The 22,040-nt window shown below is 42.2% G+C and overlaps 1 protein-coding gene across 1 annotated transcript; it reads right to left on the minus strand.

Moving 5' to 3' along the window:
- Positions 1-3,153: 3,153 nt before the first annotated feature.
- LOC132997020 (E3 ubiquitin/ISG15 ligase TRIM25-like) lies at positions 3,154-10,525 on the minus strand. Its single transcript, XM_061067390.1, has 4 exons — positions 9,841-10,525; positions 9,323-9,355; positions 3,429-3,516; positions 3,154-3,340 (listed from the first exon to the last, which is right to left on the minus strand). The coding sequence occupies exons 1-4, from the start codon at positions 10,523-10,525 to the stop codon at positions 3,154-3,156; spliced, it is 993 nt and encodes a 330-aa protein (XP_060923373.1).
- Between the last annotated feature and the right edge of the window lie 11,515 nt (positions 10,526-22,040).

Raw genomic sequence — 22,040 nt, forward strand, 5'->3', positions numbered from 1 at the left:
GGGGCCGCCTCCTTTGGAGACTGTGAGGGACAAACTGAAATGAGACTATGGAGGATTCCACCAGCTTGTCTCACCCTTACAGCTGTCACCTAGCAACGGAGCTGCAGTTAGACATGATGAGAAGGTTTTAATGCCCCTTGTTTTTTTTTAACATGTGTACTGTAAGCTATTGGGTTGTAGCTGGATGCTCAGCATTAGATATCTCATTGATTGTCGTTGCTTGTATACGGACAGAAAAGAAACAGCCGTCAGAAGAGCCCTCTTGTGTTAACGTCATATTTTTTGCAGACCCAACTGTCCCAACTTCATCCTCACATGGACTCTGCTAATGTATCACTGTATCAAATATCGCATCATGACAATTATCTCCGAAGAGATCAAAAGTGTTGTAGCGACACAAAATGCTCAGTTAATTTATGACACCATGAACCTTTCTATTTACCTCATGACCCAATTCAATTATCTGCTGGCGTGATCACTGCAATAGTAATTAGCGTTTATTGTAATTACAGGCCGTGATTCAGACGGATTACTCACCGGAGGAATCAGGCTATTCAATTGCAGACGACAGTGTATGGTTTAACTAGCCTAATCCATCTATAGATTAATAAAAGCTGGTTAATATTTCAAAACTTCATACTGTGCTTCGAAGCAAAGTACACGAGGTGAAAGGGTTTCTTCACAACGGAGAGGAAATCACTCCGTAGGGCAGCGACCCCCTGCAGCTCGGTGAGTACAGAGCGCATTGGAGTGCCTTTATAAACTCACTTTTTCCAGCCACATTGACCATATGTGCAGAAATCTAAATTAGCAGATCTGAGGCGAGAGGGACCCGCTGGAATCATGGGAATCATGCAAGCGATATATTTTTTAGAAGCAGAGTGATGTGACGCACCAAAGCAGGGGGGAGATAGGGCTGAAAGCTGGCCTGCTTATTGATGCATATGTACAGCCGTGCTTGTTTATGTGTGGCAGCTCCGAGATAAGTTGCACAGCCTTATCTCCCGTTGTGCTATCAAAGAACTCGAGCACAATTCAACACAGATTTGAAGAAGCATCTGGCTCCCCGTTCCACCCAAGCCCTCAGGAAAACCACCGCCGCTGCCTCCTTCAGACTGGAAAAATAAAAAAAAAAGCCCAACACAAACCGACATCTGGTCTTTCATCTCAGCCACTACTGTCCAAGGAGGAAAAGAAAACACGAAAACTGTCAGCTAGTGCATTAATATAAACTGGTATCTCTCATTTATTACGAGTGCTTTTTAATTATGACATTAATGAAGGCCAAAACACGTGCGCTCCTCCATCTAAGGAAGCTAGCATGTAATGTGTCGTGCGTGCTCACAGAGACATCATCCTCATCACAGCCGACAGTTCCATTTTCAAAATCGAGTCGAAACTGGCTCATGTGTTCAATTACACCATTCAGCGCCGCTGTTTGTAAAAGCTCATTAATGCGAAGCTGCTATTTCCTGGCACACACCATTAAGATAAAATATTGGAACAAGCGGCTGATATACAAATTATGCATATCATGGGCTTTTAAAATGTGCAGCAACCGCAGGCACCAGATATCGAACACCGTCGCCAACTAAAGCCAAACCTAATTTAAATGAAATACCTGCAGAAGCGTTTCATTTGAAAAGCAGCGGCAGAATGTCAGCGGACTCCGAGCCGAAGCATCAGGAGACCACAAGGCAGTCGACATTTTCTTTCCCCGCTATGAGCAACAGTCTCCGAGGCTCTCTGACATTTCAATACGTAATGCATCCGGTTTGCCATAGTCCCAGAGCAACTTTGAGCTCGACAACCTCCTCCTCCGCACCCCCCCTACCAACACCACCGCATGTCCGCCTCCCCTGCGGGGCTGTTTGTTGCAGAAGCCTTTGCAGGTTCAAACAGAAAAGTGAGATTAGACCCGAGGGACACAAACACCAGCGCAACAGGAGGAAATTGGGAACCGAATGAAAGAAAAATCAATTATGCCAAAACCCCTTATTAACAATTAGTGCTGGTGAGGGGGCTGTCTCCTGCTTTTGTTGTGGCTGATTGTTTTGAGAGCGGCATCTGAGGCAGCAGGGGCTGTTTGACAAACAGCATTGGCTTCAATACAGATTGTCAACACCGAAAGAGGACGCTTGACAAATGCAATTCGTGGGCCTGCAACTTTTACAGGAGACAAACATGAAGTGTGTCACAAGACCAAGACATCACAAGCAAAGAACAAAGAAGCATATTTTGTTAATGCGTCTCAACTTAATTTATTTACTTACATATGTCTCTCACAGAAAGATATTTGCAAGAGGTCAACACACATTTAAACAAACTAAAACGTCACTTCCGCCAATGTCCAACAGTCCGATTAAATTCAATCGAGCTGCAGCAAACTGCAGATACTCATAAATATCAGGCAACAATTTGCCTAATGTTTATCAAGATCCATAAATGATTACCCTGGGAAATTTTTGAAAATGTCAAAAAACAAGTGAAAAAACAAAATTCCTGCAATTCTGTAAATAGTGCTGACAAACTCTACACTGGGTTGAGAACATAACCTTCTTGGAAGAGATAATAATTATCTGTAATAATTGGTGGTATTTTAGCCCAAAAGTCAGTGCGACAAGGGACAACAAAGATGAGCAACTTTCACTTGGCAACAACCTAATCTGTGAGCTGGTGTTGAATTGCACTAAATCAGAGCTAATTTACCATTAAAGAAGGTAACTAGTGTTAAATTGAGAGATTAAATAGAGTCATGCATCAGGATGTTAAGTGCACCGCTGTCAAAAAGCTCAAATCAACTACAAATACTTCTATTATTATACATATACTGGGGAATTGTGCATGTAGACGCCTTCTGAACTCAACTCTCTGCTGACTGTGTATGTACATGACTTGATAAAAGGAGCTTTTATAATGATAAAAGATTCAAAATGCAAACAAGGACCCTCGAAATAGATCACGTGTCAGTGCATACCATCATGTAAAGGCTCCAAAAGGTACCTGCTATGAAAGATAATTTCTTCCACTGAACATTAAAGATTTCATGTCATCCAGTTTAGTTCGCCAACATTTCCTCTTCCGTCTCCACTCCTTATCATATCTCATGTCTGCTCTCATCTACTTTCATGTGGCGTAAACAAATCACACGGATCAACGTTTCTGTTCCCCAGCTAGCAACATCAACTTCTGATCGGCCGTTTCAGTACCGGAGGCGGCTTCAAAGTTCGGAACACAGTTCATCTCACTTATCTGTGTAGAGGACATGGCTGTTCCGCCCAGGGGCCCCCTGCGGGCCAGGTTTGGTGAACCCTTACATCCAATCACAGCTGGTGAGAGGCTGTTTGGGCAAAGATGAGCAGCTGGCTTTGTCACATTAGCCGTGACCGCGCGTGACCCCCGGGCGGCTTGGCAGACTGCTCGCTTACCGACAGCCCTGAAAGGGGAAGCTCGGTGTGGGGACCGGGGAGGCAAATGAGCCGGAGAGGGCGCTGTCTGTGACAGGACGCCAGCGGACTACAAGAAAAGGAGAGACGCTCAAGCGTTGCCTTCGCCTCAGCTCAAACTGGCCGACAGCCAACCGAAGCAGATGTTGTATGCTGATTTGGTGACTTGCACGCTCCAGGGGGGTTATTTATAAAACGGTCTCTCGGTCAACTGTGATTTTAGCAATGTGGTAGGCAGGTAGAAGAAGTAGTTGTTTACAAAAGTTAAAATGTTGGCATGTGATGCGCGCCTGTGCTTTCCCAAGCGGCGGTGAGGGAGTTGATAGAGGTTATGTGGTGTTCAGCTTGGGATGTAGAATAAGTAAATCCCTTCAAAAGTGGACGCGTTTGTATCTGGCTATGATTTCCCAATCAAATGACAAAAAAAAGAAGGGATTTTTTAAAGAGGACAATGCTAACAAGCAGGACATTATAGATAATTCTAATGGGAGTCATGCAAGCCCGTAATTCATTCAAAACTGTGTCTAAATGTCATCTGAAGATAGAACCTGTGAAGAGAGGTTAGGCCAGGCAAAACGAATTAGCTGCAAGCCAATATAATTAAGATTTTATGGAGTATAAAAGCCGTTTCAGACCATTTAAATCAAACGGTGTAATATCCAGTTTGGCTTTTCAGGATTTAGTCTTTCATTTGGCCTAGAGAGCACAAATGGAGGGCAATTATTCTAAACCATATTGAAATCTAACACTTAACTGACATGAGAGCATGGTAATGCGTGTCAGCTATACTGTTTTTTGCGGGATCCAGTACAAGTACCAATAGAGCAATGTAAAAATCCTGCTTAAGTAAAATATTAGCAGCAAACTGTAGCTAAAGTATTGAAGTAAAATTACTTGTTATGAAGCACCAACAAGTTAAATACTAAAAAGTACTACTAGTAGAAATACACTGAAAGTACATGTATTCAGGATTATGCTTCAGCATAGGTCTTGGGTTGGGCCCATTTAATTACTTTCCAACACTGCTTATCGGAATATTCATAGGCTGGTGAACCGAAGCTTGAAATATGTACTTGTGATGAAAGTGAAGATCAAATTAAAGTAAAAGCCCCAGGCTCGGCTCCCTGCTGAGAGGCAGAGGGTGTGAAAGGACAGGATGTGGACAGAGAGGATGGAGTCGGTAACAAGATGGAAGTAAGAAATAAAGATTGGAAAGGGAAGAGAAGTGGACGGCGTCGAGTTCAAATCCTGTCCTTGTGTCTTTCTCACACGTAAAAAAATTATTTTCCCCCAAATTACAAATTACAATAAGAGGAAACTTCCGATTTTCAATTTTTTTGTGAATATCTACTGCCGTCTCTGCCATTTCCAGTCTCTATGCTAAACTAACTGGTTTCTAGCTCCAGCTTCACCTTTCCATCAACATTCAAAAGCGATATAAGCCACTGCAAGAAAGCAAATTAAAGCCTCTCCCAAAAAAGGTTGAACTACTTATTTTACCGCGTTCAAAAGGGGCCTGCCTTGTATCCGCACCTCCTTCCGACAGGGGGTGTTTTCTGTGGGGCTGCACACAAACCTCTAGTAGTCAAAAGCAAGGAGGGATGGCTTTGAAGCTTTTACTGTGAAGTAGCTGCAGGCGGTGGAGTTTTACATTAACATTAATTTAACATTTCAAAGTGGGAATGGACTCGCATTACAGCTCCGACAAAGCGAGACGATGAGGGAGCGGACCAGGAAACACAGAGGATCTATCCGTTAGATTAGAACGCAACGGTGATGTAAAACAAAATTGCACGTGACAGCAACATTATGCAGGAGATAAGTGAACACTAGTGTTTCTGATTAAGCCACCCCTTTCTACCCAGACTCCAGAACGTCTCCAGTTCCGTCTGCTCAGAAAAAACATACCAGTGTTGAACTACGATGGATTAGTGTGGATACCTCCACCAAGGCCCAACAGTCTCCTTAAATTAAAACAACCTTATAGCTTAGGATACATTTCTCAGCCACACATTGAAGGTCGTTCCAGGTTTATAGCCCATTTCTTACTGCACAGCACAATAAAAAGCCTCCTCCCCTGTGAAACCACATCTAAATCCACTGTATCCAGATTTGTATTTGCACCAAATTGCACATATTCATCTCTACAAACCCCCTAAATATGTCTGATTTGTTTCCATCACGATCCGGCAATTCTATGAGAAATCAATGAAAATGTTTGAAAAATGCCACATATCGCCACATTGAAGTGAAATAAAACTCCTTGAAATCTTCCCCCTGAAACTGATTCACACCATAAATTTAATGGGTTCTTCCCTGATCCACACCGCACCCTGTGACCAAGTTTCACATTAATCTGTCCTGTAGTTCCCAGATAACTAACAACCAAACCCAGATGAAAACACAACCTTATCTATGGAGGTAATGAAAGGATCCGTTTGTCACTGGCTTTCTTTCCAGGCAACAGATATCAGAAGCTAAAAAGTAGTGCTGTGTGATGTGTTAAACAATAGCAACAGATTTCACTGCTTAATGTTCAACTTCTATTAAATTCACTAAGGGGAATACGTAGCAACAATAAAAGGTGGATTTTACATCTACAATATAAAAAAAAGAACTACAGCTGTTTTAAATGCCTCTACTTAGTTTTAAAGTGCATTAATAGTCGCTGGCTCATCAGACATTATTTCTGCACAACTCTCCGTCCTAACTGGTGCTAAAGAGGCAGTAGAAATACCGCTGTTGCTCTCTGAAATAAAGTGGAGAAACAGATGTTTCACACACACACACACACCCACACACGCTACTGCTTACATTGAGCACTTTTGGAAAGCACTGTCTAACCGTTTTGTTCTCACCTTATTTGAGTTGGTGGGACAAAGGTTTCTACGGGGACGTCTCAGTCTGCTTCGTCGATACATGTTATCTATCTTTATAATAAGTCTACGTTGTGATTGGCACTTTTCAATCATTAAATAGCTATTTAAAACCTAAATGAAAACAAGAAACCTACAGTATATCATTCTTGTAAGGACCACTTTCCTGTATTTGTAAATGTGTCACCATTATTTGGGGACGTATAGGGAGGCAGAGAGTGAATTGGAATGCAAATGCCAACGCTGAAGATGAATAACTTTGAAAAACGTATGAGGCATAAAAGGAGACGTCTCTACTGAGTGAGCTGCACATGAAAGGATCACATGCATTTAGAGGCACACAACCATCTCTATTTATGTAGTGCATCAGTGATCACTCTTGAATAGCATCTGTCACCTTTTCAGAGGGTGGACGCCTCATTTTGAAGCAGGGTCCATGTAATATATTAAGCTGGGTGTGTGAGTGTGTGTGTGTGTGTGTGTGTGTGTGTGTGTGTGTCTCTTTCTGCCTTTGTGGGTTGCATGTGCTCTAAAATTAAGTTAATTTAGCGGTCTATTGAATAGTCCATTCCATTTCCCATCACATCCCAAGGTGACAGCATCACACGCTATAATACACTTTCATGTTGTTTTGAAGAGAGAGCAGGAAATAAAGGGTAAAAGGGTGGGGGTGGGGGGGGGGGGACAAAGACGCGGGTGGTGTGTTTGCTCGGTCCTCTCCTCGTACACCATCCGCCCTCTCCCTCACTCCACCTGCGATTAAAGCCCCTCTAATCACATTTAGGCCAAAGGCAGGGCTGCTCTATTAAATACCTCCACGCGGGCGAAAGGGAGAGGGGCCGGCCATCGGGACCCCTCTTTGGACGTGCGGCTGAAATAATTGTGATCACACACGATGGCAGGGCATGAGCGCAGAGAGCACTCACATTTGGCACGGCGCTCGAATGTCATTTCACCTGCGCACCACACTGAAAGGTGACAGGCTTCATCCCTCTCGCCTCGCGGACAGGTTGGCGGCTAGTGAGCACTGGGGGGGGGTATTGCAGAACGCAATGAAATGACTCTGTGCCCAGAATGACAGATCCCACAATGAATAGATAGGTCAATGGCACATAATTGTCATTTGGAAAAGCCAGATATCCAGATGTGCAGTGTATAATTGCCATGTTGATTGGATAATGCAGCCAGGGTTTTTCCTGCATAGAGACACCATCACATTTCATGCAGCCTCCACCTGACAATAAAGCTTGGGCCAGAATTGTTTCCGATACTAATGCTGTTTAAATAATAAGGTTATAGTGCTCCAGTAATCTGCTTACAGTGTTTATTTGCTGTCTTTTCATACAAAAGGAAGTTATTTTTCTACAGTTATTTACTGCTCCTCTCTGTCTCCAGCTACATTCACCAACCTACAGTCACAGCGGTCATGTTGTCCGTCGTTTGTGAAAGCCCGGTCACACCAGCCAAACCTTGAAAATTGATGCCGGTCAAATGCGAAAAAGTAAATTTAAGTCTTACTCTTCACTCTTGTTCAGAATGACCCCAACTATCTTTATGTCAAGTTTCAAGTCATTTTACATCAGTAATTTAGAGAAGATTAAAGGGAAATGTTGCCACTTTTTCAATATGGCATCCACAACTTGCTCCTTTTCGTTTACATTTTTTTGTAATCGTTAAGAGGAGATGAAGACCTTTCACTATCTGTACGTCTAGTTTAAAGTCATTTTACTGTATAATTACAGGCTTTTGAGAACTGCAGGAAGTTTGCCATACACTTGGTTTGACGGCTCAGTGGCTGGATGATGATTTTGTAGCCGAGGGTTAACTTAATTTATATTGCGAGGTATCTTTAATTTAAATTCATTTGAAGCAGAAATTGTCCTCCTCCATATAAGTGGTTTGAAGTTTTCTGATATACTTTGCTAGAAAACTAATCAAACACTGTTTTTGTTGTGTTAACAATGGAATATTAATGACTCCATATTTGCCTCCTATAATCAGCAATTTTACATTCATGTGTGCTTATACTACAGGCTATAAACGTCTTTGTAAGAAACGTGAAATTATTATCAGTATCGACCATATGAGACATGTCATTCATTATAAGTTATCTGTATCGGCAGGTAAAAATCCTCATAGTGCCTCCCTTATTTCATCACCTGCCTCTTGCTCAGTGATTTCATGGACACATTCACTTCATCAACACAATCAGTTTATTTATTGTGGAAAAGAGAAGATCAAATAATCAGCTCATTGATTATGATCAGGATCAATCCAGTTTCTAAAAACTTCAGGGAACCTCATTTCTACATTGATTTAGAAAACAGCAACATTAGTTATTTTAAACACATTCATGTCAGTGTAATTAAAGATTTCTGTCTTTACAAAGGGAGAAGTAAATATCTGTGCTAAAAGGAAGGTCAGTTTTTGATTGACAGCTGATCTCTGTGCGGGGCAGATACGTCACGACATCAAACTTGGAGACAAAATAAGTTTAAGACTTAAACTTATAAACAGGGAATATAAATCACTGCTTTTAGTGACTCGAGTCTATTTGAGTTTACAGAGCTCAGCCGTGGCTCCAACAGAACCGAACCCAACTCCAGCATAGAGAGGCTGAGTGAATGTGGTCTGGACGCTGTGGAGGAGAGTCATTGTGTCAGAGACGCTGTAGAACGACAAAACGCCTGCACTCTGATCCAGGTATACTCCGACTCTGATTGGCCGAGGACCTGACACTGGGGTCATGATGCTTTTGTGAGAAAAGGTACAACTTTTTTCAGTACAATATAACGACCAAGATTTATCACTTACTCCAAATCCATGAAGTGATCTCCTTGATCTGCTGATATTTTTGTATTCGACTGCTATATAAACTGCTCCTTTTATCTTCAACTCCCAGTAACTACGTTCAGTCAGACTCTCTCTACTCAGGACCTGATTTTGATATTCAAATCTCTCTGGGTGATGAGGAAATTGTTGTTTAGTCATGAATGTTACTTTTCTGTCTCCCTTCGTCAACAACAGATATCTGTATGCTGTTTTTGGATTCAGTGTGATTTCCTGTGAATATTTTAAGAAGTCAGCTCTGGTCTTGGGATCTGGTTGTGGAAGTAAAACATCCACATGAGACACAATCTGTAAATATTTGTATGTCTCTCCCAGAATGTCCTGTTGTCGACCTATGACCCCTGCTGTCATTGCCTTGAAGTTTGTCAGCAGACCGATTTTGTTGCTGGCTGAGTGTGTAAATTCACTGAGTGGTGACAGTGAGAGATAGTTCTGTAGAAACTGTTGATGATCCTCTGTTTGTGGGAACAGCTTCAGTTCATCGTCTTTCCTCTTCAGCTCAGTGATCTCCTGCTCCAGTCTCTCCTGAAGCTCTTTGACTCGACTCAATACATATTCTTGCTCGGTTCTTATATCTTGCTTCATAGTAGAGTTTGTTTTCTCCACCAGACGGATCACCTCAGGGAAGATCTTCTCAATGTCCTCCACTGCTTTATCAGCAGAGTCATTGACGGCATCCGCATCATGTTGAAGCAGCTTCACATCTTTCTCTGTGTCCTGGACTCTCTGCTGGATTGTTTGTCTCATCAGGCCAAGCTCTCTCTGCCTCACAGTCATTTCTTCTGCAGCTGACACTGTTTTGTGGCCTTTATGTTCATCCATAGAGCAGAGATAACAGATACACTGCTGATCAGTGCGGCAGAACATCTTCATCACCTCATTGTGACGAGAGCAGATGTTCTCCTGGAGCCTCTTGCAGGACTCAACCAGCTTGTGCTTCTCAAATGAAGGTGATTGAAAATGAGGCTGGAGGTGTTTTTCACAATAAGAGGCCAAACAAACCAAACAGGACTTGAGAGCTTTCAGTTTTCTCCCAGTGCAGACATCACAGGCCACATCTTCAGGTCCAGCATGGCAGTGATCAGCAGGAGCAACTTGGAGTCCAGTCTTCTTCAACTCCTCCACTAAATCAGCTAACATGGTGCTTTTCACCAGGACAGGCCTTTGTGTGAAGATCCTTCTACAATAGGGGCAACTGTAGTTTCCTGTCATAACCTGTTGGTCCCAGTAGGGGTTAATACAGCTCATACAGTAGCTGTGTCCACAGCCAATAGTTACCGGATCCTTCAGAAGATCCATACAGATCGAACAGCAGAATCTTTCTCCATCCACTTGATATTGTTGCTGTGCCATTTCACCTGGTGACAGTGCAGTCGCAGTCACTGTAACAGTAGTCTTACCTCTCCTCAGCAGTGTTACAAATTTGTGTGGAGGCAGCCTCCTTTGTTGCAACACTGTTCTGAGGCAGCCTCCTTTGTTGCAACACTGTTCGGGAGCAGCTGCCTTTGATGCAGTATTGTGTGGAGGCAGCCTCCTTTGTTGCCACACTGTTCGGAAGCAGCTGCCTTTGATCCAATATTTTGTGGAGGCAGCCTCCTTTGTTGCAACACTGTTCGGAGACAGCTGCCTTTGATTCAATATTGTGTGGAGGCGTCCTCCTTTGTTGCAATGTCAAGTTTAAAGTAATCTTACAACAGAAATTTTGAGAAAATTAAAGAGAACATCAACTAAATTTTCATTATGTCATCCTTAAAGGGACTCTTACCTTTGTTGCATTTTTACACTTTTTTTGGATAAGGTTAAATTGGTATTAATAAGGTAATGACACTCTAAAATGCAAGACAGACCCACCAGGAGTAAAAACAAACAATTATTACACTCTCATGATATTTAGTGAAAACTTCAACCAATAAAATTCTTCGGACCGAAGGACCTTATTGGCCGACAGACCTGTCTGTTTGCTGCATGGACATGCAGGTTTTCCGTCTGCTTCTTGTGGCGCATTCGGGCCCGCGTCATCAAGGCATGTGAATGTAAATGTATATAACTTACCGAATCCATTGCTTTGGTAAACAAAAACTCACGTGCGTGCGCGGAGGCAGTAGATTGTAAGTCTGCTTGTAAATAAAGTTTCTTCAAAAAAACACCGCGGATGGGAACGAGGGGGTGGGGCATTGGAGGAATGCGGGATGATTTGAATGTGCTGTAATTCTCAAATGCAACAAAGGTAAGAGTCCCTTTAATAAGTAACAAAGAATGGTAAAGATTATCGGCAGGAGTGGTCCCAAGGTGACCAATGCTGACTAGTCTAAAATGTTCTGAAACTTAACATACAGAAAGTGGGGGTCACCATGACCAAGAGTAAAGTGGAAATTCTTTGACACCTCTTAAGGATTAAAAAATAAATGTAAACGGAAATTGAGCTGAAAGCTCTGAACCACCCCATTTAATTTTTGTCCAGGAAAAAAGCGATAAATCAGCCGCAACAAGGGCCAAGAATCATCTGCATTTTCTGAACGATAGTATAATATGATTACAAAAATAAAAAAATGTGTTTCAAGCTGAGAAGGTGAGAACAAGAGCAGTTCTTATTGCTGCTGGTGAGCATGTAACTACAATGACAAAGGGCAGCGCCACATGAAAAGGGATTTTCACTTTGAAGCAGCCACATCAGTTATGAAGCTGCCACATTAAGTAAATTGCCCATTAGCAGCTACACAACAAGCAAAACAGAAACTGACAAAGTCATGGCAAAGGCAAACAGTCTGTGCTGTAATTACAGGTGCATCTGTAACAGATCCCAAAATAGAACGTCAAAGTTTTCACACTGAACAACAGAAACTGTCACTTAAAGCAAAGTCCTCTTATTTTGAGTCTTGTTTGAAAAGTGTTGGATGTCATCCCTCCTGCCTATGATTATATTCTAATCCCAATAAAAAGCCATCTTCACCTAGTTATTATATGTAAGTATGTAACAGGAAAGCCATCAGATGTTTACATAGACTGGTGCTTTTGATATTTGCCCATTGTATCTTCCAAATACATGTGCTTTTTAGTAAATTTGGGTTTTCACAGCTTTGTTTGCTGTCTTACTGGACCACAGACCATAGATAAAGATGGTCGGCTCTACTTGCTCCCACTTTCCAGAAATGAAGCCTCAATTTCCTGATGCCGACGCCGCCATTTTGTACCAATGACTTCAATTGGAATTAGAGTCTGTAGTTGCAGTATTGAGTCTCAGCTTTCAATAACCTCAACAAACATCAGTGACAATAAAAGAAACCATCATTGAGAAAAAATTCAATAAAGTGTATTTTTTAGTTTTGTCCATGTCCATTTACAGTATGTACTGGACTTGATTATAGAGACGTCACAAATCTTATTATATCAGAACTAATATGACCTAATATGAAGTCTGTGAGCTCTCTCTGCGGAGGCTGCCATGTTTTTTTACAGTAGCCCAGACCGGACAAACTAAAGGAGGGTGAGGTGAGGAGTATTCAGCTGAAATATTTAACGTCAACACTAGATGTCACTAAATCGTACACACTGAACCTTTAAAACCTACGATTTTTACGTAACTGGACGGGAGCACCATCAGGGATCATCCTCAACCGTCTTGCGTCTCAGACCATCACGTTAAGACACACAACCCGCTATACGAGTGATTTCTAATACCGCTTTCAACATGCAGACATCTGTGTCAATGGAAAGAAATGAGGTTTCACGAGCGGCGAGATGAAGGAAAAGCTGTCTGCCACCCTCCTGATCCTTACATCAAAACATCACTGAACCTTCACAGGATGTTGTGGAGTGCAGGGTGTAGGACAGATTTCCAATTCCTTCATCTCTCAAAGCACCGGAAGCTCCCCCCCTCCCCCTTTGAAGATGGTCCAATCTCCCACTGCACTCAGAGGACTGAAGCTGATCGGAAGGCTTAAGCTGACCCTATTCTTTTACAAGTACATTCACCGATAGTTAAATGTGAGTGTGTGTACTGCCCTTGCGCATTCAGCCAGGCCCGAGAAACTTTGAGGCCGTGTCGGAAATTATTTCAAGAGTGATGGCATATTTGAGAACCTTCACAATGATCCATGCCATTTCACTTTCAGAGCTTTTATTTTGAAAACAATTCAAATTGTCAGTTGAGCCATCGTGAAGTTAAATCAGTGAAGTCACCTGGATATTTATTTTTCTTCAGCCTTAATGAATAGCTCCTAAGAAATATGGTTTGGCATTTGGACAGTTTGATGCATATTCTGTCATTTAACCTCGATCCGACTCACAGAACAATGTTCATCTTTTCATATTAGTTCTTCGAAGTGATTGATACAGCAGAGGAAGGAGACAAAGAGATAAGGGGCACACCATCAATCATCATTTGCAGAGGGTCATTGGTGTGAAGCAGGTCGGTCCCCTCTCCTCCCTTCTTTTTAAATGCAATGTCCAGTTGACTTTAAAAGTCTGGACCCCACAACGATGAACTTCAGAATGATGATCCTAACACAGGGATTTTTAATGGATGTGTTGTAGCACACTCATATTTTATAATCCTATTAATTATGACTATTTGATTAGTTTGACCCACTGGGGTATCACATTAACGTTCAGCCGGGGAGTTCAGTCAAGACCAGTGTTAGAAAAACTGTCTTACAAGTAATGAACATTTTCATGAGCTTATCTACACATCTGCTGCAGTGACAAGGTGTTGCCTCTCTGTGATGGTTAATTATGTGCTGTACCGCGGCAGAGATGCATTACTGGAAGTGCTCCTCTCTGTAGTTCAGGAAATAAATTCAACATTTAATGTTAAACTGATAAAACCATAAACCCTAAAAGTTGAGCGTGTATTATTTTTCCACGTTACACACCCCTAACATCATCCTGTATTAAAATAAGTTTACATCATTGTTGCCGGGCAGCAGGAAAAAATAAAAAACAAGAAGGACTTGCAAAGAATAACAAGAATGTGTCTTATAATGCAATTCCTCTGCCGTGTGTATTAGATCATAGTTTTGATCTGAAGAGGAATATTTTAGTATGTTTGCAGGTCTTTTAGCTTGAATTTGCCGCCAGTGAGAAGTGATTTTTTTGGCCACTTGGGGGCAGTCGACAGGCTTTAAACATAATTGTTGTTATCACCTTCTTAGTTCATCATAAAGTAAACTTGCACATGAGATTTAATAACAATGGGCCATCATACACTACAGGATATTATTAGGATTATACACATCACCTCCCTGACATGATCTCATGAGGAGGAAGGCAGACAAAACAAACACGTAGTGCGACAACTTGCTCTACAGGTGATAATATGGTTAACGCGTCCTGTCCCTCAGCAGGAACTGGAGGAGAGATTAAAATTCTCGGCTTAATATGTCAACAAGCCTTTCCTTCGACTCAGCTGTCCCCCAGACGAACATGGGTGACGACCATGTTTAATTAGCAGATTTCTACTCCGATTAATGCTCATTATTATGATTATTTGGGTCGTGAATCGTGGTTAACTCGGCCTGAAGTGAGTTCTTCCATTGGGCTCCAGCAACTCTCAAGGGAAAAATATGTGGCTCTTTAGCTGCTAACTGCTCAACAATGTTAAAATGAAAAAAAAAACTGACGGTAGCAACTAAACATTTAACACGTATGCCCTCAAAATCTGCTGCAGACATGGATCATAGGGTTATGTCACTGCAGTTGTGATCATTTCATGCAGGATTCAAAATACTGAAACACTGAATCTCACACACACTCTTTCAGAATATTCACTTTCAGCTATAATCTGTACGCAAAAGCTTAAATCTGTCGCTGTGTTCATGCAGCAGTCCTAATTGAAGGCAGCTCTGACGTCTCACCACATGGCAAGTCATGAAAAATCATTGAAAGCAACACATGCTCTGAAATCAGGATGTGCTGCCGATTCAGAAGACGCGGTAGTAACCCTATCATGGATCTGAATATAGATATTTAATCTTGGCTGGATGCTTCCCCTTTGATAGTCTGATGCATATTCATTAGCCGTGATATCCACCAGAAGGTTATTATCCATAAATGTCACTCTGTAATTAATTAATCCTGTCTGCTGGTTGCTCTCCCTGCCTCATTAATGAGCCAAGTCGAGCCGATTGTATTCATATTCATGTGTCCAAGTGTACAGCTCTATCCCGGATTCAGATGCCAGAATATTTCACTTCATTAGCAGCAGGAATCGCCGGAGGGCCATTTGACAGGCAGGATCTGCGTTTCTGAGCTTCCTGTCAGCGGCGTGCACAGGATCCGGTTTATCTGTTTGGGTCGTTATAGTAATGGGGGGGGGGGGGGGGTAGGGGTCAGAAGTGAGCCAGAGTCAGAAGTGAGCCAGAGTCCTGCTCAGCGAGGCAAAGTTTACTCATGTCCGAATGAGAATCACCTGCGATGGGTAATGCAGTCCAAGGAGACAATTATGGGGCTGATTTTGTGCTGTTTAGCAAATTGATTTTTAAAGCTACCCCAGAGGCACATCTATTACTGTTGGTTGGAGTTTTAATAAAAATCCAATATGAATTTGCACAAAGCCGAGAGGAGTAACTCCGCCACATTAGGCTAATAGAGAAGAATGCCACGGCTCGAGAATGGCTTGCAAATAGTTTGACATTTACCCCGCGATGCACTCAATTATTGGGTGAGAATTCTGTCCGGAGGCTCTGCTCAGTTGTGTGTGGCGCCTCCTGCAGACGGCTGTAACCTATATGGGCTTTAAGGGGACACTGTAACACATGTTCTGCTGATATGTGTCCAAAGTGTGTGCTTAGCAGGATGGCATGGTCGGAAGAGAGATACCATCATAATTGGAAGCAAACGTCAAATCCCTGCAGCATCAGTCGAGTGTAAAGTGTTCTTCAGTAAAAAAAACCACTGAATTCGCTAAATGTATAAAACATGAATGTAAATTGGACGATTTGATTGGAGGGCCTTTTTTTCTTTTTTGTTCCCTTCTTCTAGTTCAACTTCAGACCCTGAAACCCACCAGATTATTTTCTCATTAAGATCCATGACTTACTCTGAGAAATCAATGAAAATGTGAGAAACGTCCTAGCTCACAATGTTAAATAAAGTGAAAAGCTTTTTTGAGTCGTCCTGCCAATTATTAAACAAACCAATGCAGGCAAAAACATAACCTCCTTGGCAGAGGCAACTAGAACTCACTCATTAAAGCGCATACTACCGGGGAAGGTTCAACAGTCCTGTTAAGTTCAATCAAGCCCTGTAGCAAAGCCAACAAAATAAAGCACATCATTTCTAATGCAGAAGAATATGTTTTTCACTAAGATCCATAAATGATTCGCTAGGAAATATGTGAAAATGTAATAAAAAATCATCGATCTCCACCAAAATTGTATGGATTTTTTCTCAGCTCATGTCCAACCTTACAACGAGTTCAATTAAAATCTCTTGAATAGTTTTTTCGTAATCCTGTTGACAATCAGATAGATGTGAAAACACAGCCTCCTTCGCAGCCAGTATAAGAAACTCAGGAGTTACTGTGCAATGGACTGCTACTTCTGCACTCGGTACTTGTATACTACGGTACAGTTGTAGTTCTATGTTTAAAAGAGCACTCCACTGCTTTAGCATCTTACTCCAGCGTGATCTCAAGGGAAGCCCGCGGGAGTGCAAGGACTCCTCCAGACAGTGAACTCCAGGAGAACACTATAAGGGATAGTGTGGACGGGCGTGAAGCGCATTACAGACTTCGACATCAAAAACAGACAGCGGGGGGGCGGGCGGCCTAGACAGGGCAGTCGAGCTGAATGTGATTTTCAGCGGGTACAGCAGGGCATCCCCAGCTGTGCTCTCTCACAAAGTCCTCACACCCTCTCAGACGCCTGAAATCCCAACTCAACCGATCCGACCCCCCCCCCGACTCAAAACCTCCAAAGAGATAAAAACGCTACCACGAGTGACTGCATGATGGCGAGTCAGGGAAGAATACTGCTGCTGGGTACAAGTACCTCAGAAGACCTCTCAATAACTTCACACTGGCAGCACTAAAGTCATATGGAAATACTGGAGGGACAGGTTGCTGTAGATTCCCTTCAGTTTGCTTACCAGACCAATGGGGAGGTGGACGATCTCGTTATCTCCTCAACGATGTTGGATGTAGAGGTCCCGAGGGGGCTGCAGCACCCCCTACCGGTGAGGGACTGCAACTGCAAGCCAAAACAGTCTCTAATCAAATAAAAAGTTGATTTCAGTGAATTTACTCTAGAAACATTGTGAGTATAGCACAGCAGTAAGCTTGAAATGTACCCGTTATTATTTTTGGAAATGTTTAATTTAATATTAAAAATTGAATACAATAAACACATATATTAGACTGCTGCACTACCTTCAATTACGTGATTACATTAAGTTTCTCTGAGCACTTCCAACTCTCTCAGACATCCAGCGTCCCTTTATCTACTTGCCTCAGCACGCTCCCCTGGATGTTGCCAGGGACAACGTGACAATCATTCAACAACTCTGTTGCCAAATTAGACGATCAAGGTTTGCCGGGGATAATTAACAACATCAGGCCAAACAAGAAAATCAATCCAAGCCTCATTGTGTTTCCAAATTATTCCTTATAAGCTTAAAAAAATTTTAAAATTCTGTTAATTTGTGAATATCATCTTGTTGAAGAAACAGATATAATATTAGGATAAGGGAAAGATCCGATTGGCTCTTGTTCAAGGTAACCACAGAGATCCTAACTTATGGGGTGGGTTGACGAAAATCATCATGATTATTGAGTTTTTTTACTTTGCAGCACTGGGCCGTAAAGCATTGAGCATGTTATCAGATCTGACTCTGATCTTAGGCACAGAGGGGATTTGAACTAACACGTTCAAATCCTCATAACAGGCTGATTGGGCCGTCTTTGGTTGCAAAGGTATTGAGTCATGGATCTGACAAATAAAACAAGACACAACATCATGAGCAGTACCTAAAAATATCCTGAATGTCTCCCGTTGCTCGAGGCCACGTCGAGTCGAGGCGATCAACAGAGAAGTTTGGATCCATCCTCTCGGCTCCATGGATGTCTGCGGCACATTGAGAGGAGTTTTACTGTTGAGGTGATTTACTCGAAAAGCCAAAAATGGTGGACTCACTGATATTGACTATTTACATGGGCAGAAATTCAGCTAAATTCTGTTACAACGCAAAAAGTGCACGTCTACACTTGGCTCAGATCAGAATACTCCACATGTCTCAATTTGATTATCCCTTGCTCTAAATTCCAGGTCGTCAGAAAATGCTGCTTACATGGTATTGTGTTATTCAGATTATTGTAGCGATCAGAGCACTAATGGGACTTAAAGCAAAACAAACAGAATATACAGACCACTTTGAGTTACATAAATAAAGGGCAAATTGCAAATTGGATTCAATTGCTTAGCATTTCCGCAAGATTACTAAGGGACTAATCAAAAGTCATTAACATGTCTCCAACTCCCACAAGTGATACAAGTCATACAGTAGTGTGTGTCTGTGTGTGTGTGTTACCTGTATGCATGTGGTGGTTAATGATGACAGAGACTTAGTTACAGAGACTTTAATCCTCCATATATTCAGCACATTCAACGAACCTGAGCACACGAGTACAAAATAAATAAAAAACACAGTCATCAAACTTAAATCAACCATTTAAGTCCCTAAAAAAACAAACACAAAATGAGATGCACGTGATCTTGAACTCATTAATCCCACAAGTAATGAACGGCAGCGATTAGCCGACATGAGTCGTCTTTAATGGAGCTTTGTGGCTAATTCGCTTTCAAAACAACAAGCTGGAGAGGAGCTGAGTCATTTAGAGGTGAACAAACCTTTGGTGACTTTCAAATGTCTGAAAACTAAAGTGTGGTTTGGAATTGGAGTGGACCGGCTGCAGCCAAGTGGCTTGTGTCTATCAGTTAGCTCCTCAGTTAGTACCTCAATTAACTTCTAAGCTATTAGGCTAACAACAATAATAAACTGAGCGGGTACAAGTTAGAAGAGCAATCATTTCATTTCTTTTACCTGTGTTTTTTAAGGTTGTGAGACTCACTTCCTCATTGATGATGCATTTCCTGTTTGAACAGGAAGTTGAGGAAAGGCCATTTTCCCATTATGATGGAGGAAAAGGCCAAAGCATCTTGAGCGCCATCTTCTGGCCGGCATGTCAGTTCATGTCATGAATCCCACCTCTTCCATGTTAGTGGATGGGACGTGGACAAGTTAAAGGCTCATGGGATCCAGATCCTTGAAGGACAAATGATCTCACAACTAAACCCTGTGAAACAAATTGTGAATTGTGACTATTTGCTAAACAATAAAATGTGGTTGATTGTCCTGCACAGCAGTGTCAGCAAAGGCAAAGAAATCAAAGAATTTGATTGTAACATAATACACCAACCATTACTTATTGGTGATGTAATTGTGTGAGAACTATCCAAGGCTTTTTCCTTTAAACTCACCCAGTGGCAGGCCCAGTTTGAAATAACACACACCAAGTTGCAACTTGTTACTCTTTTCTTTGGGTATGAAACCTTGATTTGTGTCACATGAGTCATTTGAACAGAACTCACAATGGCTTTTAATTGCAGAAATGAAAGCACGACATTGAACTATTTGGATGAATAACTGCTTATTAGTGACTAGTCGCCATGGATTCCAATCATTCTGACGGCAGCCGAGTAAAAACATTAAAGTAGTGCACTTAAAATTCTCCGTTGTTCAAGCACGTTTTACTTTCATCCAGCAGTAAAAAAAAAAGGTATTTCACCGCTCAGCTCTCCTGTAGCTCAGAGCTTTATAATGAAAGAGCCACATATCACAGCACAGAGAGATAAAGTGACCAGGATTTTCGTCTTAATGTATTTACCCGTGTCTGCGCTGAATATCAAAAGGCCTCTCCTCGCCCGAGCTCGACACGCCGAGTCTCTTCTGAGGCGCTGCATCACTCGGAGAGAGTTACAACCTGGAGTAATTTAGGCCTTCTCCCTTGGAAAAACCTCGCCGCGTGTCCTTGAACGTGCGAGCAGCCGCAAAGCTCTCATTTGTCATCTGGATTGTGTCTCAGTTCCCCTGCAGTGTCTCGCTTGTTTGGGACAAAAAGGAAGCGATAGCGCCAGGGCTGTTTTATCACTTGATGTTTCGTTGCTTTTAATAAGAAGAATAGAGGTCGTGTGACTTTGTTTCATTCCGGAGAGCAGCACTTCCTGTGCGAGCTGCTCCGAAAGCGAGTTCCCGACCTCGCCCGGAAGAAAAACATCACACAAAAGTCGTGAATAATCTCGACATCTTCAGAAACACCAGTTGCCCAATGCACGGCTCCTCTTGATGTGGTTATATTGAATGTGGCAGATTTTGAATTCAGGGAGAAGTCCTGTTCTGGCACATTGAGCTGAAGCTCCACATGAACGTGGACGTGAATGGTTTTCATAGAAATGCTGCTAGAAGTGAACCTGCGTTTGCCTGAGTGTACTGAAAAAAGCTGAGGATAGAAGATACAGGGAGGAAAGGTCTCTCAGTCCCAGCGACAGGAATCTGCTCATGAGTCAGATATGCAGGAATATTTAGTCATGAATGTTGTTGGTTATAACTTAAAGTCGGATATTGTTTTGACAAGTCATATATTGAAATAACTGGTGATGACTGTGTGACCATATTTTATGCAAAATAAATATTTCCCCCTTTAAAACAGTTTTTCTATAAAGTGGATGACAGTATTTTTCTTCTCTCCTCTGATTTTTCACGTCTGTGGAGTCCTTGAAGGGTCACAAATATCATTTTTTGAGGATACTTCCCCTAGCAACATGAGTTGTGTTATCGCACAACACTTTGCGTTCTGCTGCAGTACTTTTTGTGTTACCTCGCAATACTTTTGTCCTTCTTTTCCTCCTGAGCCCATTTCATCTGATTTGCACTCATCTTCTCCCAGTGCATCGTGCAGTATGGATCCGCTAATTCAAATATGCTCAGTCCTACAGTATACCAACTACACTTAGATTAATTTTTAGATGTGGAGAGATGTGTGGCGATTGTACGGACACAGGTGACTGCCGACTTGTGCAACTATGATAATAAAAATTATAATATTGCATGACGAGTACAGGAAACTATATAGTCATCCTTAAATCCCTTCTCTAGAGACTTTGTACACTTCTTTCATGAATTGCTGTGCAAACTTTTTAAGCGTCTCACTCCAAATATCAAGCAAATCATAATTGTGCATGATGCAAGTGTTCAAATACTTCAAAAACATCTGGAGGGAAATTCATTGCAACTAAGATTAAACACGAGAACTTCACAACTTTACTTGCAGGAGGAAGAATTGTGTCATTGTGCTTTATGATAAATTCATCCCTGCTTAACACCTGCTGCCTCCCATCCCCATGCAGTCACCACAGAGGAGGGACGGCCCCCTGCTGGGAGAGTCTGGAATCAGGCAGATTAAGGAAGCATGGTGTGGTGGGATGGGAGAGGTTTGCACTGCTCTCTGTGGAAAGCTCCACCCCACTCGCATGTTGGCAACATTTCAGAATTGATGATTGCTCGCGTGGAATTCTGCGTGCCCACTTGAGAGAGAGAAACTTCAACACTGGCGCGGGGAGATTTTATTTCCCAGACTTCCCACAACTTCTCTGGTAGTTGGGATTAAGGCGGGCGGGGGTGTCATGGGAGTATCTGCACGCGGACAGATTAAGCGGAGGAATATTACCTGCAGGCTTACTGTGCTATCTGTTCCTGTGGCGTGTGGTCCGACACACACTTGCTGTTTGTCTAACTTCCTGTGTAAGAAATAGCAATCAGCGAATAGTATCAGACAATATTGCTCCTTTCTGCATCTCTCCCATCCAAATGAGACCCA

This window comes from Limanda limanda, chromosome 23, assembly GCF_963576545.1.
Source record: "Limanda limanda chromosome 23, fLimLim1.1, whole genome shotgun sequence".
Lineage (NCBI taxonomy): Eukaryota > Metazoa > Chordata > Actinopteri > Pleuronectiformes > Pleuronectidae > Limanda > Limanda limanda.

What these genes read in the sequence shown, in the direction of transcription:
- LOC132997020 (XM_061067390.1), bottom strand. Translation starts at nt 10,525, where the DNA reads ATGGCACAGCAACAATATCAAGTGGATGGAGAAAGATTCTGCTGTTCG. An exon ending in TGACGAAGGGAGACAGAAAA is followed by an intron (nt 3,517 to 9,322) that starts GTAACATTCATG and finishes CTTTTCTTGTAG; the next exon opens with TCCGCTGGCGTCCTGTCACA. An exon ending in TTCCCCTTTCAGGGCTGTCG is followed by an intron (nt 3,341 to 3,428) that starts GTAAGCGAGCAG and finishes TTGCCCAAACAG; the next exon opens with CCTCTCACCAGCTGTGATTG.